We start from the raw sequence: 23,341 nt of genomic DNA, 5'->3' as shown, positions 1-23,341 counted from the left end.
CTCCGAGACTCGACTTACAGGAGAAGAAGTACATGTATGCTGACTTCAACTCTATATTGTCATTATTTATACTGTTGATCTGTGAAATTGACAAACTATTGCTTTTAGGGAGTGGCATCAAGCATGGTAAAATAGCCAGTGATGATGTCTCAACAAGCAGACAACATATCTCAACCAACCATGCCTCATCCAGCACCAACGAGACCTTAGAAGCTTGCAATTAGACCATTGAGGGGAAAATCAACAAAATCTCAAAATGATTCGGGCAAAGGTTCAGCAACATCAGTTTCACCAACTCTGACTCAGCATTCAATTGCATCAACCACTTTAGTTCATAATATTATTGCGCAAGTGGGTGTTTTGTTCTTATGTGCATGTAGTTGTGCTTGTGCTGGTGTGTTTTTAGAAAGGATTGGTGTGCTTGTGTTAATGTGCGGAGAGTAAATGATGAAGTTTGGTTTCAATTATGATGTGGCTGTGCTTGTGCTGGTGTGTTTTGGGAAAGGAATGATATGATTCTGCTGATGTGTTTAGGTTAAATGATGTAGCTTGGTTTCAATTATGATGTGCTTTTGCTTGTGCTACTGAACTTTGCAGGGAATGTCACAATCTGTGAGTTAATAGTTGGCTAGTGGCCCCTCCAATGCTCATGTTGACTCAACAATAGTTAGACCTAAGAAGCCAGCAAACAAGCCAAAGAAGGATTCAAGGAAGATAAAGAAGTAGTCCTCTTGTGGGATCATGCCTGTCCACTGATACCATTTTGTATAGACAAGACTGTGATTTTGGGAATTTGATAATGTTAACAGGATTTGGAAGATTTGGCTTTAGATACCATTTTGTATAGAGAAAATGGCAGTACATATTTTTTTGTTCATCATATGGGAATGACAGTACAGATGAATGTGTTAAAAGACTCTGTTATGTGATGTTAGAAACTGTGTTATGAAGTTAGTCTTCATCATATGGGAATGACAGTCCAATTTCACCAACTCTGTTTGGTCCCATTTTGCAATGCAAGTTTTCGGAAATGGTATATTCATCGTTCTGCAATGCAAGTATTTTTTTGTACATATGGTATATACATATTGGAAATTGCATATATTCCAATAGATAATACATACCATAGACAATACAGATGGAAGATGGAGATGGAGATGGACAGCAAAATTTCTATATATTCCAACAGATATTACAAACCAAACTATACAAATGGAGATGGAGAGGGCCAAATGGACAAGCACTTGGCAAACCAATTTCATTAACAACAACAAAATAGACCAACTTGCAAAGTTTCATACAAAGGGCAGAGTTGGATAGCAACTTGCAAAAACACCCAACTTATTGCTCTAAAACTACCACAACAAACCAACATATCCTAGCTAAGAAAAACAACACACAATCCAACAAACTCAGCCGAGCCTCATAAGCTCAAAACACAGCAATTCTCACAACCAACACACCCACTACAATTGTCAAAATCCACCACAGTCGAGCCAACTTCTTCAATTGAAGCTCACACTTCACAATTATGCTTTTTAGCAACATCACATTCCTCTGAAGTTGGTCTTCCACTGAGGAAGTATTATGAAGTTGGTTTTCCCACTCAAAATAGCCGCTGGAATGAGCTTCATCCTTCCATAAAGGACACCTATAAAATGGTCGATCAGGATTTATTTGCAATGGTCTTCGAGATCAACCGACGTGCTCTTTGTCCATAATAACAAAAAATCGACCCAGCTCCGGAGATGCTCGAACTGCAATTGGAATGGCAGCTCATGCTCGATTTGCGATCGTTGTTCATCTCTTTTATCTGCAATTGAATTGTAATTGGAGTGACAAGTGATTAAGGCTTCTTTCTCTCACCTGAAACTTCTTCCTTCCTCTGCGATTGAGCTGTAATTCGAATGCGTAGCCTTCAACTTATTCCTCCAAAGCCTCGAACTTCTTCCTTCCACTATAATTGGAGTGGCCAGCCTTGAACTTCTTCCTTCCTCTGCGATTGAACCGTAATTCGACTGCCCAGCCTCGAACTTCTTCCTTCATAGCCTCGAACCTCTTCCTTCCTCTACACTAGATTTGTAATTGGAGTTAGGGTTTCAAATTTGGGGTTCCAATTTGCAATTAGGGCTTGTAATTGGCAAATTGGGGATTTTGGTTAAAGGGCTACAAAACGCATCGTTTTGTTGTTGCAGGTTCGTGGAGAACGACTTAGTTTCACTCTTCCTTTGGAGTGTGGAGCGGGTGAGTGACGTCGTGTGGAGGCGGGAGGCATGATGGGAAGGCAACGGCGTCGTTTACGGCAATTTAGGGGGCCTAGTTAACGAAGTTAGGTCCACCTCATTCGCCACGTGAGATTTTCGTTACGGTTGGCACCCGCATGAATGCGGCAAGATTAAAACAACTGACGGAATGGTGATTGAGGGGCGAAAACCATGACAAAACTTTTACAGGGATAATGGTATTTTTCAGGACTAAAATCATACCAGACTCAAAAATATTTTTCAACGGGAAAAGATTTTAAAAAGAAAAATCTTCTTACAATTTGCCTCCAATGGCGCGTCACGTCCATATTCCTTCTTTCTTCCACCTATAAATAATCCGATGCTCCACCGAGCTTGACTCCTCCTGGAGTTCGAACGTTGAACCGTTGACCCTAACTGACCAAAACGCTCCGCCTCTTACTGCGTCGTCGGCAGTCAAAGCTCCTGCGACTCGGTCCCATTCCACCGGCGACGGTATCGTACCTCGTGACTCAACCTTTCTTCTCTATTTATGTGATGCGCTGACCTTCTCTTGTTGTTGGAATGCTCCATCGCTGCAGCTCTCCCTCACCCCGACGTGATCCTTCTCCGGCTCGGACGCGAACGATGTCTAGCAGTGGCGTGGAGCAGGTTCCGCTGCTCAAGGACGTCGAGAAGGACCGCTACGACGGGGTTATAGTGAAGATGAAGGAGCCGATGGACCCGGAGGCCTTCCGAGCCTCTCTCAGAGCTTCGATTTCGCAATGGAGGCTGGAGGTAGATTTCTCTTGCTGCGGATAGTAGTCTTGTTTCTCATTCCATGTATAACGTCGATTGTTGAGTGATGGAAGCTGTGATGATATCTGAAATGCAGGGGAAGAAGGGCGTGTGGATCAAGTTGCCCATTGGACTTTCGAACCTTGTACATCCTGCTGTTGAGGTAAGATTGTTATATATATCTTCAAAACTTTCGTGAAAGTTATGTGATGTCTCTGCCTTGAGCAAAGGACTCGATGAATCCTTTCGTTGTAGTGGTAGCAAATGACAGCTGAAAATTAGTAGGAAGGTCACATTTCAGGTTGTTCGGTTTTTTGGAGATGGCTGTATTGCTTAACTACGAGAACCACAGAGCTGAGGATCCAAAATAGTGTCTAAAAGAAACTGCTTGGTCATGATACGTGTATGATTAACATTGTTTGAGTTGAGGTCAAAGAGGGCGTCTGCAAATTATAGTTCAGAATTTTGTTTTGCTCGGTAAATTTGGCAAAATTTTGGCAAGTGAATAATATTATTGTCAATTGAAATGTTAGTGCTTGATAAGGATCGGTGGAGCATCAGTGAGACGGTTTCCTTTTGCATTGAATATTGTATGGTCTTGTGCAAAACTATCCGCAGGAAGGGTTTTGGTACCACCATGCTGAACCGGCTGCTAAACCGGATGCTGAACCGGATGCTAAACTGGATGCTGAACCGGATGCTAAAACGGCTTACCTCATGCTTGTATACTGGATTCCCAACACCCCCAGCACTCTTCCTGCGAATGCCTCCCATAGAGTTGGAGTTGGCGGTTTTGTCATGAATAGCAAGAGAGAGGTAACAGTTTTCTGATGGGAAAAAGGTTATGATATTAAGTTCAACTCTTCACTATAAGGTCTCATAATTCCTCGAAGACAGGGGATTGTGAGATAATTGGATGGTACTTTCATCCAAGTTTTCAAAGTCTTTAATCAGTTATGTTTATGTTTCTATGTAAAAGCTAACCAATGGAGCTAGGATGATAGCGAAAAGTCCGCGTTTATGCTCATTAATAACAATAAAGCACCACCATCTGTCATGCATTTCATTGAAGTTTGAGGGGTGAAAATTTTCTTATTTAGGTTCGACCATATAGTAACACTCACTTGTTATGCTGTGTCAAATTCTTTTCTACTTTCCTTTTACATTTCTATACATTTATTTAGTATTGCCTGCATTTCGTCTGATATTTAAATCATTTATTCAATTTATTGAGCCTTTTCATTCCCTTTTAGGTCCTGGTAGTAAAGGAGACTAGTGGAAAACTCAAGGGAATGTGGAAGCTCCCAACTGGAGTTGTCGACGAGGTGAGTGGCTTTAACTGCAGTGTAGTTTATAAATCTGCAAGGTTCAGGATAATCTTTTCATGATAAGCTAAATTTCTTTTTTCTGCAGGGTGAGGATGTTCTTACAGCAGCTAGAAGGGAAGTTCTGGAAGAGACTGGAGTAAGTGATTCAATTTGCTTTATGAACCAAAAGTCTAGACACAATGTAAGGCACAACTAATAGACCTTTTACCCCTTTTCAGATAGAGACAGAGACGGATTCTGTGGAGGTCTTGGCATTCAGGTAAATAAAGATCTTCTTGTCGTCTATTTGAAAATTCTAGATCTCTGAAACTTAAGGACTTGATACATTTCAAGTCCTTAATGATCTCCCTTCAACATGAAACATTTCAGAAAATGCCTCTTTCCCTGTTATTTTTCTCTTTTTCCTTCCTTCACTTTTTTATTGAAACTATAATTTGGTTGAAAAATCCGAAAATTCCAGGTTATCATCTTCACTCCCCATTTTATCCCAGCTGATCACAGATACACACTTTCTATGCATTGGTTACTCTTCCATTTTCCAATTCTAGACTTGCGAATTCCTACCCAACTCACTCATACTTTTTCCTAACAAGTTTTATAATCAATTTTTTAATGATAAATTTCTTATCTACTTTCACATCTATATATTCATATATATATATATATATATATATATATATTATCACACTTTAACATATTTTGTCAGCACTTGCAATCGTTACACAAAATCAAGTTGAGTTGGATCACTAATCCAACTCGAAAACCAAATGCAAGCTAAACTATTTTTGTCCTCTAAACGAATGCAGGCAAAGCCACAAGTCATTCTTCACCAAATCAGATTTGCTTTTTGTTTGCCTGCTGGTGCCAACGTCATTTGAGATCAAAAAGCAAATTGCAGAGATTGAGGCAGCCCAGGTAACCTCAGATGCAATGTGTATTTTAGAATGTCAAGGACACGTTCTGCAGTATTTGCTGATTTTAGTGTTTTACGATGGTCTCTGTTATAAAGTTGCATTCCCTCTTTGGCTAATCAAAATGAAACTGGACATTTCTGAATAAGTTCATTACTGGAAAGAACGTCCATAAAGTGAAGCAGAATATCTCGGTAAGTAAGACCAAGTGTATGCATTACTTGTTAAGAACTATGGCATAATTAACACCCCTGACACGTAATGGGCCACGAGAGAGCACGAATAATATGTTCCTACTCATGTTGGCATTTTTATTTTCTCAGTGAAGTCTTTTTCTCCTGTTATAACACAAAGGGAGTTACCCTATATGAAATAATTGTAAAATCCTGGATAACACAACTATGAAATAATTACCCTACTCATGTTGGCATTTTCCAGGTTAATTATTTATCAGCTGTTTAACTGACCTTGGATAGTCTCTCAGTTATACAATCATCATCACCTTTTTCTTAATAGCTGTTAGGATAACTAGTCCTTCAGCTTTTGCATCAGTGAAACCTTTTATTCTCAAACTTCGGTGGGCAGAAAAAGCTATATTGAAACTTCAGCAAAATGCTGCAGTCATTGCTCAAGCTCGTACGATTATATCATCCATGGCCTTACTGGTGATGCATTAGCAGTTGAAATCTACTACTATTGCTACAGAACTTTTCCCTTTGCATTTATAATGGACTTTTGGGTTCTGATCACGTACCTAGCGCTTATTCTATATGCTCTACTTCCTAACCTAATTGAAAACAAAATGAAAAGCACATGCTTCCGTTAAGTCATGTAGATGTGGACACGTTCAGTCACTGAACGTATTGTATTTGGAATACTCTCTCTTCTGTTAGAGGCGGTAACATCAACATATCTAGTGTCACCACCTGACGGCTGACGTGAGTGCCCGCTTTCTTTCGGTTACAGTGGATGCCAATAGATGCCTATGCAGACCAGGCTTCTGTCAAGAAGAATCAGCAGTTCTCCGCCATTGCAGAGATATGCATTAAGAGATCGAAACAGCAAATTACGGGTTTCACTCCCAAGGCCGCGACCACAGGCTCAGGCAAGAAGACTTACATCTACTGCCCAAAGTAACTACAGCATCAGGTAAAGCGGAAGTCTTTTTTATATGCCATAGTAAGTTAGCAAATGCGTCTGTATGAGTCTTTTACTTCCTTGCATTCAGTACGTGTTCAGTATATTGTTCTGTTTGGTGGCTGCATCAATCCATGTCTTGTTACTGTTATGAAATCATTTTCCTTACTATTACTTTCCAGAACTCTGAATCAAATAACTAGTCGGCGTCGTATTTTATAACTAAGGAGTTATTCTTATTCCCCAAGTCCTTCTCCCTTGGACTTCTCATACTCCCAATCATTGTACCGTGACCTGGCCAGTCGGCATGACCCCGAAAGATTAGTTCTGTACCATAACAGTATAGAAATAATTGGATGAGTAGCAATTGAGGCAGGGGAGATCTTAGTCATTCCACATCTTTTTTTAATTATATATCTTTAACGTATAAACTATTAAAAGTAGAGAATATTTTATCCCAATGATTGATACCTACCGAAAGTTATTCCACCAAAATATTGCAAATAAATAAGACAAAGTATATGCATATTGAAGAAAACTATTTAAAAAAATGGAGAGTGGCTTCATGACATGTTGCATGCAATGGTTGGTTGGAGATTGTTTAACTTTTCCAGACAATTAAGTTGACATCAGCAGGAAGCACCTCAAGCAACTGCGTATATTACAATATAGTCTTTAGTTATCTGGTATTTCTTCATCATCTCTGTTGTATGCTGCAGCATCACGAAAGTTGATCGAATGGGTCATATGATAGTAGAGTTCATTGATTAGTTCAGATGATAATAGGGTTTATCGGTGGTCCACACGCTTTTAGATATATTAATTAAACTCGGATCTTGATGGAAGGTCATAGAAAATGAATAGTTTACTTCGATAGGTTTAGAAGGATTTAGACGGAGATTCTGGTTCCCTTATATTTCTTTTTTCACATACAAATGATAGAGGTTGGGTCGGATCCATTTTGTGGTATCCAACACATGTTGGCTCCACGTGCTTGGGGCGTAAGTATATTGGAGTCCACTCGGGTCCGTTCACGCGACAGATGCTTGCATATTCTTGTTATGAACACAATTATGGTTCCCGGTTTATTCGATTGTAATGCTGCAGTTGCACCAGGTGACGGTGTGAAGATGAAATGAGTAATCAGCACGTAATCACGATGATGATAACGATGGCAGGCCGAGTATTAATTTATCGGATGCATATAGAAACATCAATTTATTCAGAACCTATGGGCAGCAACAGCTCTCTCTCTCTCTCTCTTCCAGTCTACTAATATCTTGACACATACATATACACGCACTCGTAGCGAAAAACCACAGAACCCAAGAGCAGAGCACTGCGCGTCCGTCAATTCCTTCTCGGGAATGTCTCCGACAAAAGGAGAATGGGTCAAGGTAACGATGATCTGCCGAGGTTCTTCCATTAGTTTCCTCGAAAAACCCAAGTTTCTGTTTTACATCATCATCATCATCAATGCTTATGAATTTGCTAGAGTTGAGTTGAGCCCGACTGGTATCGTATTCTCATGGGGTTTTCTTGATTTCTGAGGGGAGTTTCTCTGGGGGTTAGCTAAATTGTTTGAAGAGGATTTCAAGCATGCGCATGGGTTATTCATTATCGTGTAAGTAGGAGCTTTGGGGCACTCTGGAATTGAATCATAAGACACAAAGCAAACATGACACGAGATGAGCGATCAGCTCACCTCGGAATGATTTCGCAAATTAACCGGAAAAAAATTGGTGTTGGTATGGTAGTCCTCACCGTCTGGACATATGTGGGTCACGGGTGGCTCGGACGAGGTGGGTGCGGCTTTTCCCTTAACCCCGATTAAGTAGGACCAGAAACTCGACGGAACCCTGAATAGCAGACCGGCTTATGAGCCTGTTTGGTAGTTATGTTGCGCTCTTGGTTGTTGATGATACCCTGTTGACTTTGAGACTAGTTCTTAGATCAGATCATGTGCAGCTTCTGATCTTTGATGGTTACGGACAAGTCAACAGTAAGCTTAGCTGGTTTGGATTGCGGATTATGACGGATTTCTATAGGAACCTTCCATAATCCACTCCTCGATAATCCGTCATAACCCGCAATCCAAACAATCAGTAGGGTCCTGGGGCCGGATGGGTCCCGCCCAGGATCCCAGGGGCTCTCCAAGTCGATAACTGCCTTATATTTGTGTTGGTGCAGTTGGTGCAGCTCCTCTTAACAAAATTATCAACGGAATTTGAGAGGACTTCCGACTGCATGGTATGTGATCAATAGAGGTGCTTGTGCTTTTGCCTGCTTAAAAGTCGGGTCATGTTAGTAATTAATACCATATTTTCGAGTTTTCAGTTTGTACAGTACTAACTATGAAGAGCCTTTTCAAGTGAACTAGACCTGGAAAATTGCGGTTTTCTTTCCTCCTGCTATCTCTGTTTGCTGGATATGCTCAGATATTTGCAACTGTTTCATTACTTTATCAGCTTGACCAGAAGGGAATTGGTCCTGGAGCCAGAAGCTCCCATGCCATAGCAGTAGTAGGGCAAAAGGTCTATGCCTTCGGGGGCGAGTTCACGCCTCGCGTCCCGGTCGACAACCAGCTCTATGTGTTCGACCTTGGGGACCTCACCTGGTCCTTGGCCAGTGCCACGGGTGATGTCCCCCCTCCACGAGTTGGCGTCACGATGGCTGCTGCTGGGGCCACCATTTACGTGTTTGGAGGCAGGGATGCCACGCACAAGGAGCTCTGCGAGCTGTACTCCTTTGATTCCTGTACCAACAGGTGGACCCTGCTGTCCAGCGGAGAGGCTGGGCCTGCCCACCGGAGCTACCACTCCATGACTGCCGATGGTCGCCATGTATACATCTTCGGTGGCTGTGGCGTTGCGGGCAGGCTGAATGACCTGTGGGCATTTGATGTGGTGAACCAGAAGTGGGCCCAGTACCCGTCACCAGGAGAGAACTGTAAGGGCAGGGGCGGCCCCGGGCTTGCTGTGGCAGGCGGTAAGATATGGGTCGTGTATGGTTTCTCTGGGCAGGAAATGGACGACGTCCACTGCTTCGACCCAGCGAGTGGCCAGTGGGCCCAAGTGGAGACCTCCGGGGAGAAGCCTACATCCCGCAGTGTCTTCTCGACCTTCGGGATTGGCAAGTACATATACATCTACGGCGGGGAGGTGGACCCTAGTGACCAGGGCCACATGGGAGCCGGGAAGTTCTCGGGTGAGGGTTATGTATTGGACACTGAGACCTTGGCTTGGAAGATGCTGGAGGATAGGTTTAAGTCGAACCAGGGTGATCACCCAGGGCCCCGAGGATGGTGCGCATTCGCGAGCGGGGAGAGGAGCGGCAAGAAAGGTATGGTTGTGTACGGTGGGAATTCCCCTAGCAATGACAGGCTTGATGACATATTCTTCTTTACCCCTACTGTCATCGAGACCTAATTTGGACGTGCGCCATCGTCGAGCCTTGTTAATGAATAATGTTGCGTTTGTATGTTCAGTCTATCAGTTATCAAACGCAAGCGCGTCCTCGAATTGACCCTGACCTCTGTCGTGAACAAAAGCGGTCTTAAAACATCTATACGAGGTTTCCTGTTTTATGTCGAGTCCGAGAAAGCACGCTTGCTTTATGTAATCCTGAAGGGTGTAGAAGTCTCGAGCGGGCGAGCTGTCGAGACTTTTAGTTTAGTCATGATTTTCTTATGGATTGGACGTTTTCATTACTATCAAGTGATGAGTTCGAAAGAGACAGATTCCGGCTTTTGCTAGGCTACAACAAAAATCTGTGATGAATCATCATAAGAAAACGAGCAGGCGGATGTTCCATCCATCTGTTCATCAATGATCGATCGAGTTATAATGTGCTTTTACCCTGTTTGTTCTTTGTTTCCTTTTACGATGAAATCGACTCATCTAAACCCAAATATTTACGTTCCCATAAAGCATGACATTACCCCGGAAGAGACTTCCATTGTCGAAGTACCATAATGTACATATGATTTGGCACACCGGAATCGAAAGTTTTCTACCAGTCGAGAGGTACAATATCAATCACAAGATCTTCAACTCCATATTAGTTCAAGATTGCTCATTTATTTGATATTATTTTTCAAACAATTAAACTTGGTGAATATATTGATATATTAACATATTGAGTTCAAGAATTGGCTTATTATAAAGGTACAAACTTTTTCAAAAGAAAATAAGTTTTGTAAATTTGTGCTTTTCCTTTATCATTTAATTTTATGGGAAAGGAAATGGTCAACTCAATGAAGATTTAATTTATTAAGTTTTTATCGCATATATGCTTTTTATAAATATATTACATCAGATATGAAAAAATAAATTCTCAAGTAAATTCACAAGTTTGGGAAAAAAAATAATCTCTTCGAGGGTTCTCCCCATTTCGGAGGGTAGGGGCCTCAATTTTGACCATCATCCCTCAATTGGGGTCACCGATACCTTCCTCAATTTGACGTAATATTATAAGTATTATCAAATCGAAAATTTGTACATTTCTAGATTAAAGAAAAAAGTTCGTGTTAGAATTATTAAAATGTAAATTTTTTTTTTTGGTTATTAACCATATCCCTTCGTATCTTCCGGGTGAGTGGAGTTTATCTTCTAGGCGAGTGAGTATAGTTAGGAGATACATCAAGGAGATTTTACCATAGTTGACCCGATGAAGGTCATCGGGCCTGATGGGCTTTCTTCTGAAGCTCGGCCCACTGACGAACCCGTAAGTCTTCATTTGGGTGGCGAGAGCGGGACCCACCCATCACCGTGTAATTTTTTGTTACTGCCGTAATCAAGGAGACGAACCCGTAATTTTTTTGTCACTTCCGAAACTTCCCCCCGCCGAATTCCATATTTTTTCCTTAAAAATCTGACTGAACATATAAAAAATGGCTATTTATTTCAAATTTCAATGAAAAATACATTATATATTTTGTTAATTAATTAATCCTAAATATCATTGTTATCAGAACCGGACCGGACCGGCCGGTTCGACCGGTCGGACCGGGAACCAGCACCAAGTCCGGTCCGGTTCGCCTAAAAACCGAAATGGCAACTTTGAACAGCCGGATCCATTGACCGGCCGGTTTTAAGCAAAATTACATTAAACCGGCCGGTTCTATGGGTTTTTATGGGTTTCCTATTTAATGTAAAAATTGGTTGGTTGTGTAAGGATTTGAACTCATGACCTCTTGCTTTTCATATTAGCATACTACCAACCAAGCCACCACCACTTTTTTGTTCTTTTAACTCTACTTTTAAGTCTTTATTAAAATAAAATATTTATTTTGAAGTAAGAAATATTAAATATAGATACTTTCTTATACTATTGTTATATTTCTTTAAAATCATCATACTTTTATCTTAATTATCATAATTTTTTTAATAATATGAATATTTATTTTATTTTAAATAAACGAGCGGTCCGACCCATCGAACCCCCGGTTGGACCCATAAACCCATGACCCCGTACCCTTTCCGGTTCATCATCCGGTCCGGTTCTGATAACACTGCTAAATATACTGCAGAAAAGTGACAACCAAAGAAACAATGACAGACAACATTCCTTTTTCCCCGTTTTGTTTATATTTATTATATTATTATTGTCTTCGACAAAAAAAAAAAGAAAAAGCTCTCTCTCTCTCTCTCTCTCCCTCCCTCTCGGGATCTTTGATTGATTTTGATTGATTCATGGGGACGCCCCGAAAATCAAGTGGGCCGGTACAGAGCTGCGCTGCCTGCAATGCAATTCTCCAAAATGCGGCGGTCAGTTGTCCGCAACCATCTCTCGTCTCCTCCCCACTTCACCGTCTTACGCATAGTATATATATGAGTGTGGCGGTTTTGGGATTTAGCGGCTCTGCTCTGTTCACCACTCTTGTTCTCCTGGGGTTCTGAATTGTCTCTAGTGCATTGACTTCAGTCTTGCTGGGTCCTCGGACAGAATTCTTCTTCGGGGTTGCTTTAACCCGTCAGAGGGTTAAGAGAATCTTGTTGGGTCGTTCGAATTCTGGGGTTTAGGTATGTCGAGTGGAGGAGGGTTTTGCCCTAAAAGAGCCAATGGATGAGGAGAACCAACCCACTTTGGAGGTGTGATGAAATAAGAATCCATTTCTTGGGTGGGGCTTTTTACTCTTTTCAATCGATTCGATTGATGATCGGAGACGAATATATAATCAAAAGGGCCTCTTGGGCGAATTGGGCAGCTTTCATTCTCTTTGGAGGTTCGTCCTTTGAGCTGGAAAGGCTGCTTGTCTTGGCTTTGTGAAGGTGATGTCTTCTTTTTGCTCTTTCCCCGCAAAAGCTCCTTACTGATTCCTGGGCGGTCCAGTAGATACCAGGGGGTCGGTGTTCTCCAGTTCTTTCCATTGGATTAGGATTCTCTGTTCCTTTTCCATCCATGGTTGCTAAAGATCGGAAGAAGACAGCGGAGGAAGGGAGTTTGGGGAACTAGGGAGTTGGAGGAAGAAGTGGGGGAGGAGAGAATGTCCTCGAAATCGACCAACAGAACGAGTTGTTCTCGGAGCAGCTCTGCTCGATCAAAGCACAGTGCTCGGGTGGTTGCTCAGACCCCCATCGATGCCAAGCTCCATGTCGACTACGGGGAGTCCGAGAGGCAGTTCGATTGCTCCACTTCGGTCGACTTCAACATCTCGACGTCCACCAGCAATGTCTCTTCTTCAACGGTCTCTGCCTACCTCCAGAAGATGCAGAGAGGGCGGCTAATTCAGCCTTTCGGGTGCCTTCTCGCTGTCGATGAGCAGGATTTTACGGTCTTTGCTTACAGTGAAAATGCCCCCGAAATGTTGGACTTGGCCCCGCACGCCGTCCCTAACATTGAGCAGCAGGAGGCCCTGACCTTCGGGACAGACGTGCGGACCCTCTTTCATTCCTCGGGGGCTGCTGCCCTTCTGAAAGCCGCCAACTTTGGGGAGGTCAACCTGCTCAATCCGATACTAGTTCATTGCAAGACTTCGGGGAAGCCCTTCTATGCGATCCTTCACCGGATTGATGTGGGCCTGGTCATAGACTTAGAGCCTGTGAACCCAGCAGACGTGCCAGTGACTGCTGCCGGGGCCCTCAAATCTTATAAGCTTGCTGCAAAGGCCATCTCAAGATTGCAATCTTTACCGAGCGGAAGCATATCGGTATTGTGCGATTGTTTAGTCGAGGAGGTGAGTAAATTGACGGGGTACGATCGTGTCATGGTATACAAGTTCCATGAGGATGAACATGGGGAAGTTGTGGCTGAGGCCCGTAGGCCTGACCTTGAACCCTATCTTGGGTTGCATTATCCTGCGACTGATATCCCACAGGCTTCGAGATTCTTGTTCATGAAGAATAAGGTTAGGATGATCTGCGATGCCTTGGCTCTGCCTGTTAAGGTGATCCAGGACAAGAGGTTGGCTCAACCAATAAGCTTGTGTGGGTCCACCTTGAGGTCTCCTCATGGGTGCCATGCCCAGTACATGACGAACATGGGCTCGATCGCATCCCTTGTGATGTCTGTCACAATTAATGATGGTGATGCTGATGAGGAATCGGGTGGGGTCCAGCCGAAGGGAAGGAAGCTGTGGGGCCTGGTGGTTTGCCATCACACTAGCCCAAGATTTATTCCCTTCCCATTGAGGTACGCATGTGAGTTCTTGATCCAAGTTTTTGGGGTTCATCTCAATAAAGAGGTCGAACTGGCTGCTCAATTGAGGGAAAAGCACATCCTAAGAACCCAAACAGTCCTCTGTGATATGCTCCTACGGGACGCACCAGTAGGGATTGTGACCCAGTCCCCAAACGTGATGGACCTTGTGAAGTGTGACGGGGCTGCCCTTTTGTACCGTAACAAGCTATGGCTTCTTGGAGTCACTCCCACGGAGTCTCTAATTAGGGATATAGCTGAGTGGCTCCTAGAGTACCATAGTGGGAGCACAGGGTTGAGTACCGACAGCCTCATGGAGGCTGGGTATCCTGGGGCCTCGATACTTGGGGAAGCAGTGTGCGGAATGGCTGCTATTAGGATCAGGTCGAGGGATTTTCTGTTTTGGTTCCGGTCCCATACGGCTAAGGAGATCAAATGGGGTGGGGCAAAGCACGATTCTGGAGATCAGGATGATGGAAAGAGGATGCACCCGAGGTCATCCTTCAAGGCATTCCTCGAGGTTGTTAAGAGGCGGAGCATACCCTGGGAGGATGTGGAGATGGATGCTATTCACTCGCTGCAGTTGATAATGAGGGGTTCGCTGCCTGAGGAGGCGGCTGCCGATGATTCCAAGGTTATTGTGAAAATCACGCCAGCAGCAGAGAATGGCATGATGATCGGAGATCGGAGGATGGATGAGCTGAGGATTGTCACAAATGAGATGGTTCGGCTCATCGAGACTGCAGCAGTCCCAATCTTGGCAGTTGATTCCTCGGGTAACGTTAATGGGTGGAACATAAAGGCTGCAGAAGTCACGGGGTTGTCTGTTGAAAATGCCATGGGAGTGCCCTTGGTCGATCTTGTCACAGACGATTCCGTGGAATTGGTGAAAAACATGCTCTTTTTAGCGCTGCAAGGTTAATATTTTCATCTTTCGTGTATAATTTTCAGCTCCTGGTTAATGGCTGTTAAGTAACGTCGGAATAATCAAAGAACTGACATGCTTCTTGTTATACGTATATCAATAACGTCAGAATAATCAAAGAACTGACATGCTTGTTGTTATAAGTATATCAATCTGAAGCTCTATACAATTCCAAAGTTATTCAGTTTATTATGCTAAGCTGCTCTTGTAATGGCTCTGATTTGAACTAGAAAAAATTGCATGTCCTTCATTTCACTTCTTTGTATGTGTTAGAATCTTCTTTCCAAAAAAAAAAAAAAGAGTCGATCTTAGATTTGTGTCAGCAATAGACCTGTCTATATCAAGACGGTATTTTTCTGAATGCAGGCAAAGAAGAGCGGAACGTTGAGATGAAGCTCAAAACATTTGGGCCTCTCGAAGCGGATGGTCCTGTGATCTTGGTAGTAAATGCATGCTGCAGTCGAGACACTACGGAAAACATTGCGGGAGTATGTTTCGTCGGTCAGGATGTGACAGGGCAGAGGACAATCACGGACAAGTTCACCCGAATACAGGGCGATTATGTTGGTATCATCCAGAACCCCTCGGCCCTCATCCCTCCAATTTTCATGACCGATGATCAGGGACGTTGCTCGGAGTGGAACGATGCGATGGAAAAGATGTCAGGCCTAAACAGGGAGAATGCCCTCGACCGAATCCTCCTTGGCGAGGTCTTCACTGTGAATAATAACTTTGGTGTTCAACTGAGAGACTATGACACAATGACAAGGCTCAGAATCTCTCTGAATGAGGCAATTTCAGGACAGGAGACCGGTAAAGTCGTATTCGGGTTTTCTCGAGCAGATGGGAATTATGTTGAAGCATTGTTATCGGCTAATAAGAGGACGGACTCAGAAGGGAAGGTTACCGGTGTTTTGTGCTTTCTCCATGTGGCAAGCCCAGAACTTCAGTATGCCTTGAAGGTCCAGAGGATGTCAGAGCAGGCTGCTGCAGATAGCTTAAAGAAGCTCGCCTACATCCGTCGGGAAATAAAGAAGCCATTGGATGGGATCATGTGTGTCCAGTCTCTGATGGGTGGCTCAGACTTGAATGGGGAGCAGAGTCGGCTCTTGAGGACGAGTGAGTTGTGTCGTGAACAGTTGGAGAAGATTGTTAGCGACACTGATATTGAGAGCATTGAAGAAAGGTACGATCCTCAAACAGTTCAATTCAGATTCAAAAAACATTTAATGCATGTGATTCAGTTTTGGTTTGGATGTGGAAAGGTTTGATCTTCTGTGGGGTTTAGTATAAGCTGATAATTTTGATTTGGCACTGTATCCTATCGTTTAGCCTGTTCGGATTTGGAGAACTTCAGGAAGATTACCATCCTGGCATAGTAATGATTTGGAAGAAATCCGATGTTCTTGTTACACCCATTTAGTTCTCGACTATCTGAATTTCAGCATCTTGAGCTGACATTCTGATTATTTTGGTCTTTTTGATCCTTCTCATCTTTTGGTGATCAATGGATCTTTAATGTCGATTCTTTACAATTTACTTCGCTTTTCGGTTTCTTTTTTCTTCTTGCTTGCTCTTTCATCTTTATTTATCTGTGCATGGTTTCTTCCTATGGGCAGTTACTTGGAACTGAATATGTGCGAGTTCAGCCTCAGCGAGACCTTAAAAGCTGTCATGAATCAAGCTATGATTCCAAGTCGGGAGCGTGAGGTAGAGGTTGTCCTTGATTCGCCGGCTGAGCTATCGAGAATGCACTTATCTGGTGATAGACTTCGACTTCAGCAAGTCCTGGCAGATTTTCTTGCAATTGCGCTGCTATTCACACCTGCCAGGGAAGGATCCTCTGTAACGCTGAGAATAATCCCAAGAAAGGAGCGTATAGGAACAAAGATGCACATAGTTCATCTCGAGTTTCGGTAATTTCTGATTACCTAAATATGGAAATTTTGCTTCTTATCCGTGATTTCAGATGTGACCATGTGTTTGGTTCTGGGAAACTGTTATCGGTTCCCCTAATAGAAATGGCGAAAAAATGTTGGGTTGCATCTTACTAGAAGTTTTTGTCCAATACCTTTGTGGCTTATTTTCCTGAATTTTCCAGAAAAAATAGAAAATTGGAAACTGTGTGTTCCTAGAACTGAGCAAACTGGAAACTTTGGGTCGTTTGAACACGTTTATTGGGTGATCCCTTCTCATTTGTCGAAAAAGATCAACTTTGCAGTGCACGATCTTTTGCGAGAGTCTTTGCATCAGTTTCTGTCATTCAGTTGGAAGATTTGATTATTAGATATGGTTTTGCTGATTAGAGTCGCGGACTTTCGCAGGATAACACACCCTGCCCCTGGAATTCCAGCAGACCTAATTCGTGAGATGTTCCACTACAACCAAGGCATTTCGAGGGAAGGCCTCGGGCTTTACATCAGCCAGAAGCTCGTCAAGATTATGAATGGCACGGTCCAGTATCTTCGAGAGGCTGAGCGCTCATCCTTCATCATCCTCATCGAATTTCCTGTGGTAAATCACTCCGATACCTGAAAAGCCTCGTGTACTCGGAGTTCCAGTGGCACAGATGAAGGGACATCTGCAGAAATGGAGATTCGATCTTAGACCAGATGCACAATGATTGGTCTATACGGTAACAATGTAGCAATCGACCCGTGCGAGTATTGTGGGATCTGTAAACGACAGAAGATGGCCATTGCAGAGTTCAAATGCAAGAATTTTCTTGGCATTGCTCCTCTCCGGAAACCTTGGTCCGGGTGGGTTTTTAGCTTCTGGGTTTTAGATCGATGTGAAGCCACTGGTACAGCGATGTGATGTCCCAGCTATTCCTGTCCGCATTCAACTTACATTCTCAGAACGTTAGTAAAGCAATCGTGGTTTCGAGGTTGAGTTGGAAGAATTTCGAGAAATGAATAAGCTAGGAAGTGAAAATGTATATTGTAGCTGTACATTCAGTTTTGTCTAATACACGCCAACAAAATGATCCTAACTCGGTTGTGATGTTCCCTTTTTTTTTTATTTTTTTTTACTTATATATTTTGTATATATATATATTTTTGATATTCCTCATTTTTTTTCTTTTTTCCGATAAACATTTTATATTTCTTTTTCCACATTATCGACTGTTCGATTATTATCTCTATAGTACATCTACTTGGTATTTATTATCAAATATTCTACAAAGATTATAATATTTCGATACGGAAATCTTGAGACTCCTATAAATAACTTTCAAGGTAGACCTAAACCTTGAATTTTATTCTTTACTTTCTCGTAAACATTTAAGCATCTGAGAGAGAAATCGGGATTCTCTTCATTCTTCTCTTTTTTGCAGGTCACTCGAGGGTCGTGATTTGCACTTGATCAAGGTCCACAAATCGAGATCCTAACAATCATCATTAATACATAATCATTTATTCCCATGTTCCTAATATACACATGAGATCAAGGTCCGAAAACCGAGATCCTAACAATCATCATTATTACATCATCATTATTCCCATGTTCCAAATTTACACTAGAGACAGGTAGATATAGATGGTCATGAGAAGAAACTCAAATGAGAAATTTATGAATTGCTCACAAACTTGGTAGAGAAGTATGGCTTGGTCCCAGAGTCATCCCACTGCCACACATCTCACCACTCCTTTTTTCCTTCGATTCATCTCATTGGTCTTGCAGGGGCACCACCCTTCTTCAGATTTGGACAGTTTCTGACATCATACGATTTCAGGGAAGGGAAGGGCAACGCTCTGCTGCAAATGCTTTCCAATTTAGGAAGATCTTTTAACACAAGCTCGATGAGGGATGAGAGTATTTTTTCCACATGAGAATCTTCAATATCCCCACTGATCAGTTCCCGAATTGAGGGACAGTTGTCAATTTTGAGGCTGGTAAGGATGGGAGCATGATAAATCAAAATTGTCACATCTGTTAACTTACTGCAAGATGAGATGGTTAGCCTTTCAAGGCTACTGAAGCAGCCCTGACTTTCTGGACAGCTTGAAGTTGAAGTTGAAGTTGGTTCAGGATAACAAGAAGGTAGAGGATGAGGACATTCTGATCCATCACCTCTTCCAGTCTCACCGCCGCAACCATATGGATCTCCCTCGACCATGCTTATCTCTCCAATTGTACAGTCAAGGAGACCTAGATATCTCAGATGCTCCATTCTCCTCAGTGATAGCTTCTGGATTATAACTGACCTAATCTCGAGTTCTCTTAAGCACCTCTGCAAGTGAGGGCAGTTCGCGAGTAACTTTTGAACATCAGCGGCAAAGAATAATTGCAAGCAAACATCTTCTATTTGGTTCATGCCGTCCAGCTCCTCAATCACATTGAGCTCTTCTCCGTCATTTCTTTTTCCTTTAATAAGATTCTCTGATTCCCAGCTAAACACTCTTAAGGACGTCAGACTTAGTATCAATCCCTTCGGAACAGGACAACCACGATCTATAAGCAGAAACTCCAACCTTGTCAGATTCTTTAGCAACACCGGCTGCCTCCTTATCGGTGTCCTCCGCAAATCAAGGTACCTCAAATTTACTAATACTCCAATATCTATAGGTAACTTCTCCAGCGGTTCATTGAAAGACAAATCCAGCACTCTCAACGATGGCATGGAAGAAAACAATCCATTTGGAAATAGATCCACCCTGCTATGCCGGATTATCAGGGTAGATAGACTGGAGAAAGTCGTGAAATAAACACGGAAGTTTTCCATCCTTCCGTCCACCCCCCAGAAAGAGATCCTTTCTGCATCAGCCCACTTCATAAATTCGGTCGGCTCAAAATACCTTCGCTTCTCCTGACATAGGATTTTATACTTCTTCTCTCCATGCTCAGATGCCACCCATAAAGCCATATCTCGAACTACATCATGCATTTTAAAACTAGACATGCCAACTTCCTCCAATAAACAGACACGCACGAGGTATCTGATTATATCGATTCCACAATCGCGTGCTTCACGTAGACTCTCACATTCATTGAGAAAGCCCTCCCCCACCCATAGATCAATCAACTCATCCATGTGATAGGCACGGTCCTCTGGGAATATTGAACAATACAAGAAGCATCTTTTGTGGGTTTCATTTGGCAAAGCGTCGTAACTGAACTCTAGCACACGCAACACCTTTTCCGCAAATTCAAAGTGTGATTGATAATTTTTCAAATGCTGACCTTTGAAATATTTAATAGCTCGTCTCCAGTCATCATGATGCTTCCTACTGGCCATAGCTGCCCCTATAATAATAAGAGCAAGCGGCAAGTACGCACACTCTTTAACAAGAGATTTGGCAAGCTTTGGGATTTCAACATGGGCATGCCAAGTATCTTCACCCACCTTCTCTCGGAATAGTTCGAGGGCTTTATCTGGTGGCAAGCAATCAATCTTCTTCTTCCTCTCAGCTTGCATTTGACCACATACATTCTCTGATCTGGTTGTGAATATGATCTTTGATTTGTGTTGATGATCGTGAGAAGGAATGCCAAGATTCAAGAGATCTATTACCTCCCATACGTCATCCAAAAAGAGCAGAAAACTCCTTTCTGCAATTTGCTCTGTATCTTGCTAGCTCTATCCAATCCTTTCCTTATTTCTTCGGCAGCTCTATCCAATTCTTTCTTTTTTTCTTCGTCAGCTATATCCGATTCTTTTTTTTTTTTCCTTCGGTAGATCTATGCGATTCTTTGTTTTCAGTAGATCTATCCGATTCTTTGTTTTTTCCTTCGGTAGATCTATCCGATTCACTCTTGGAATCCCATTCTGATTTAGAGAGATGCAGTTTCTCCCAAATGATTTCCTGAATTTTTGAACAAGTTGGTTGGGACACCACAATCCAAGCAACCACATCATATTTATCCTTCATTCCCAGGATTTCATTGTGGATTTTCTTTAGGAGGGTGGTCTTTCCCACACCTCCCATGCCATATATCCCTATACGTCTCACGCTTTCATCTTGAACCCACTTCCATACCTCCTCAAAGCTGGAATCTAAGCCCACTGGCGGCTCGAGAGGTATCTTCATGAGTGGATCATCTGGCTTGTAGGTGAAAACTGAGAAACTGCTGGCCTTGCGAAGCTCTTCTTCCACAGTGGCTCGTTTCTCCTCGGCATGCTTTGATAGCTCATAATATGATGTGGAGTTCCTGTTGATGAAGAGATTAGAAAACCAATTAAAAGGGACCGTATTTCTAACAGGATCATCCCGGCCTCCAGCAGGGATTTTTTACCTGGATCCACAAGATAAGGACATAAGTTGTAAATGATACATTCACAGGAGGTTGCAAGATGAATCTTACCTTTGAGAGTGAGAGATTGAGTCCCCTCCTACTCCCTGGACGCCTTTCTCCATTTCCTGTGCCCCTTGCTCGAGAATCTCTCGCACTTCTTTCTCGAGAAGAAGCTCCACTCACTCCAACCAGCCGCCCACTTCATATATTCGTACCAAGTGCTTGCCTTCCTCCAGCTTAACTTGCTGTTTCACTGTCTCAAAGACATCATGCAGCTCACTTGTCTTGCGACGGAGTGCCTCGAGAGATCTCATAAGGATCAAATTAGCAGGCTCGTACGTGAAAACTGTGAAACTGCTGGCCTTGCGAAGCTCTTCTTCCACAGTGGCTCGCTTCTCCTCGACATGCTTTGATAGCTGATAATATGATGCGGAGTTCCTGTTGATGAAGAGATTAGAAAACCAATTAAAAGGGACCATTTTTCGTAACAGGATCATCCTGGCCTCCAGCAGGGATTTTTGACCTGGATCCGCAAGATAAGGACATAAGTTGTAAATGATACATTTACAGCAGACCGCAAGATGAATCTTACCTTTGAGATTGAGAGCGAGAGTCCCCTCCAACTCCATGGAAGCCTTTCTCCATTTCATGCGTCCATTGATCAAGAATCTTCCGCACTTCCTTCTCGAGAAGAAGCTGCGCTCTCTCCAACCAGCCACCCACTTCAGGTGTTGGTACCAAGCGCTTATCTTCCTCCTGCTTAACTCGTTGTTTCACGGTCTGAAAGACATCGTACAACTCACTAGTCTTGTGGCGGAGTGCCTCGATAGATCTCTTGAGGATCAAATCAGCAGGCTCATAGGCAACATCTTCCTTGACCTTGAAGTTACCACCTTGGCCCAGCGTCTTCTCTATCTCGGCTCTCTTTTCGTTGGCAAGCTTTGACTGCCTGTAACGTGCGCGGCAATTACTGAAACAGAGTCCGCACAGGCAAGTCATTCCCATCATCTCCTTCCCCTTGACCAGAATCTCTTTTGCTTCCTTCCTATGGGTTTCCACCCTCTGCAACCAGCCATCCGTGATGGGCCTTCGGATCCACCGTTCTCCTTCTTCAGCTGTTGAGACCAGTCGGTTCACCTCATCATAGACCCATCGCAGCTCTGCCATCTTGCTCTCGAGGGAGGTCAAATTGTCACCAAGGCTCTTGATGTACCTCCGGTAATTCGCCGTGCGATCCCAGCAAGTGAGGCCGGCACCAACTGCTGCGTTGAACATTTCCGCCATTTGGGTCTTTTGACTGAAAGTTGAAAATGATGACGGTAACAGTTTCAGAAGATGAATTTAGTGTCCAAAATATGAGTTTGCCTGATCAAATGCCTTTGAGTGTTATGTGACTTGGCTAAGAGGCAAAGAATGATATCACATTCTCAACTTAAGCTACATCAATATTCGAATCTTCTCCTTTATGATTAAAATTCTTTCATATCAGTCTCTTTCTTGTTCCAATTTTTTGGTTAAAGTATCTCTGTCTTACGGTTGATGTCTGGCAAAGATCAAAGAACTAAAATGCAAAGTTCAGTTTTATTATGCTAAGCTCCTCTTGTCACAATTTTGATTTGACCTAAAAAAATTGCACGTCCTTCATTTTACTTCTTCTAGTATACGCTAGAACCTTTTCCCTATGAGAAATTAGAATCTCAATCTATGCATCACCAACAGCCAGTTTACATCGAGATGGTATTCTGTCCAACTGAGATGATTCTTTTACACCCGCAGGCAAAGAAGAGCAGAACGTCGAGATCAAGTTCAAAACCTTTGGGCCCCTCGAAGCGGATGGTCCCGTGATCTTGGTAGCAAACGCATGCTACAGTCGCCACACTAAGGAAAACATTGTGGGGCTTATGTTTTGTCCACCAGGATCTGACAGGGCAGTGGACAATCACGGACAAGTTCACCTGAATAGAGGGGGATTATGTTGTTATCATACTGAACCCCTCGGCTCTCATCCCTCCAATTTTCATGAGAGATGATCAGGGACGTTGCTCGAGTGGAATGATACGATGGAAAAGATGTCGGGCCAAGGCAGAGAGAATGCCCTTGACCAAATCCTCCTTGGCAGGGTCTTCACTGTAAATAATAACTTTA

General features: G+C 42.9%; 5 protein-coding genes across 6 annotated transcripts; 3 read left to right on the top strand and 2 right to left on the bottom strand.

The window, feature by feature from the left end:
* The first annotated feature begins 2,577 nt into the window (after positions 1–2,577).
* LOC116187445 (nudix hydrolase 7-like) lies at positions 2,578–6,635 on the top strand. Its single transcript, XM_031516146.1, has 9 exons — positions 2,578–2,738; positions 2,825–3,020; positions 3,118–3,183; positions 3,639–3,836; positions 4,274–4,345; positions 4,434–4,484; positions 4,567–4,607; positions 5,155–5,263; positions 6,226–6,635. Exons 2-9 carry the CDS (start codon positions 2,871–2,873, stop codon positions 6,394–6,396), a joined length of 858 nt encoding a protein of 285 aa, XP_031372006.1. The 5' UTR covers positions 2,578–2,738; positions 2,825–2,870; the 3' UTR covers positions 6,397–6,635.
* A 977-nt stretch (positions 6,636–7,612) lies between these two features.
* On the top strand, positions 7,613–10,108 carry LOC116187438 (nitrile-specifier protein 5). Of its 2 annotated transcripts, XM_031516134.1 has the most exons (3): positions 7,613–7,793; positions 8,587–8,646; positions 8,865–10,108. In XM_031516134.1, exons 1-3 carry the CDS (start codon positions 7,764–7,766, stop codon positions 9,822–9,824), a joined length of 1,050 nt encoding a protein of 349 aa, XP_031371994.1. In that variant the 5' UTR covers positions 7,613–7,763; the 3' UTR covers positions 9,825–10,108. The 2 variants fall into 2 exon arrangements, with proteins under 2 accessions (XP_031371994.1, XP_031371995.1); XM_031516135.1 differs by lacking the exon at positions 8,587–8,646.
* A 1,914-nt stretch (positions 10,109–12,022) lies between these two features.
* On the top strand, positions 12,023–18,031 carry LOC116187422 (phytochrome C). Its single transcript, XM_031516107.1, has 4 exons — positions 12,023–14,951; positions 15,326–16,145; positions 16,579–16,875; positions 17,284–18,031. The coding sequence occupies exons 1-4, from the start codon at positions 12,884–12,886 to the stop codon at positions 17,492–17,494; spliced, it is 3,396 nt and encodes a 1,131-aa protein (XP_031371967.1). The 5' UTR covers positions 12,023–12,883; the 3' UTR covers positions 17,495–18,031.
* Positions 18,032–18,309: 278 nt separating this feature from the next.
* Positions 18,310–23,090, bottom strand: LOC116188863 (probable disease resistance protein At1g61180). Its single transcript, XM_031518322.1, has 4 exons — positions 21,789–23,090; positions 21,412–21,634; positions 20,608–21,192; positions 18,310–20,534 (listed from the first exon to the last, which is right to left on the bottom strand). The coding sequence occupies exons 1-4, from the start codon at positions 22,478–22,480 to the stop codon at positions 18,624–18,626; spliced, it is 3,411 nt and encodes a 1,136-aa protein (XP_031374182.1). The 5' UTR covers positions 22,481–23,090; the 3' UTR covers positions 18,310–18,623.
* On the bottom strand, positions 21,321–21,930 carry LOC116187450. The gene is made up of 2 exons (XM_031516152.1): positions 21,789–21,930; positions 21,321–21,634 (listed from the first exon to the last, which is right to left on the bottom strand). Exons 1-2 carry the CDS (start codon positions 21,839–21,841, stop codon positions 21,376–21,378), a joined length of 312 nt encoding a protein of 103 aa, XP_031372012.1. The 5' UTR covers positions 21,842–21,930; the 3' UTR covers positions 21,321–21,375.
* Positions 23,091–23,341: the final 251 nt, after the last annotated feature.

This window comes from Punica granatum, chromosome 8 (assembly GCF_007655135.1).
Source record: "Punica granatum isolate Tunisia-2019 chromosome 8, ASM765513v2, whole genome shotgun sequence".
Taxonomy (NCBI): domain Eukaryota; kingdom Viridiplantae; phylum Streptophyta; class Magnoliopsida; order Myrtales; family Lythraceae; genus Punica; species Punica granatum.
Note: the sequence above shows the minus strand (reverse complement) of the source record. Positions and strands in the feature narration are given on the sequence as shown.

Coding starts and splice junctions, on each gene's coding strand:
- LOC116187438 (XM_031516134.1), top strand. CDS start 7,764: ATGTCTCCGACAAAAGGAGAATGGGTCAAG. Junction 7,794..8,586: donor CAAAAGGAGAATGGGTCAAG/GTAACGATGATC, acceptor GTGTTGGTGCAG/TTGGTGCAGCTCCTCTTAAC. Junction 8,647..8,864: donor AGAGGACTTCCGACTGCATG/GTATGTGATCAA, acceptor TTACTTTATCAG/CTTGACCAGAAGGGAATTGG.
- LOC116187422 (XM_031516107.1), top strand. CDS start 12,884: ATGTCCTCGAAATCGACCAACAGAACGAGTTGTTCTCGGAGCAGCTCT. Junction 14,952..15,325: donor GCTCTTTTTAGCGCTGCAAG/GTTAATATTTTC, acceptor TTCTGAATGCAG/GCAAAGAAGAGCGGAACGTT. Junction 16,146..16,578: donor ATTGAGAGCATTGAAGAAAG/GTACGATCCTCA, acceptor TCCTATGGGCAG/TTACTTGGAACTGAATATGT.
- LOC116188863 (XM_031518322.1), bottom strand. CDS start 22,480: ATGGCGGAAATGTTCAACGCAGCAGTTGGTGCCGGCCTCACTTGCTGG. Junction 21,193..21,411: donor TGGAGGAAGGCAAGCACTTG/GTACGAATATAT, acceptor GGATCCAGGTAA/AAAATCCCTGCTGGAGGCCG. Junction 20,535..20,607: donor AAAAAAAAAAGAATCGGATA/TAGCTGACGAAG, acceptor GGATAGAGCTAG/CAAGATACAGAGCAAATTGC.
- LOC116187445 (XM_031516146.1), top strand. CDS start 2,871: ATGTCTAGCAGTGGCGTGGAGCAGGTTCCGCTGCTCAAGGACGTCGAG. Junction 3,184..3,638: donor TTGTACATCCTGCTGTTGAG/GTAAGATTGTTA, acceptor AACTATCCGCAG/GAAGGGTTTTGGTACCACCA. Junction 5,264..6,225: donor CAGAGATTGAGGCAGCCCAG/GTAACCTCAGAT, acceptor TTTCGGTTACAG/TGGATGCCAATAGATGCCTA.
- LOC116187450 (XM_031516152.1), bottom strand. CDS start 21,841: ATGGAGAAAGGCTTCCATGGAGTTGGAGGGGACTCTCGCTCTCAATCT. Junction 21,635..21,788: donor TCTCGCTCTCAATCTCAAAG/GTAAGATTCATC, acceptor CTTCATCAACAG/GAACTCCGCATCATATTATC.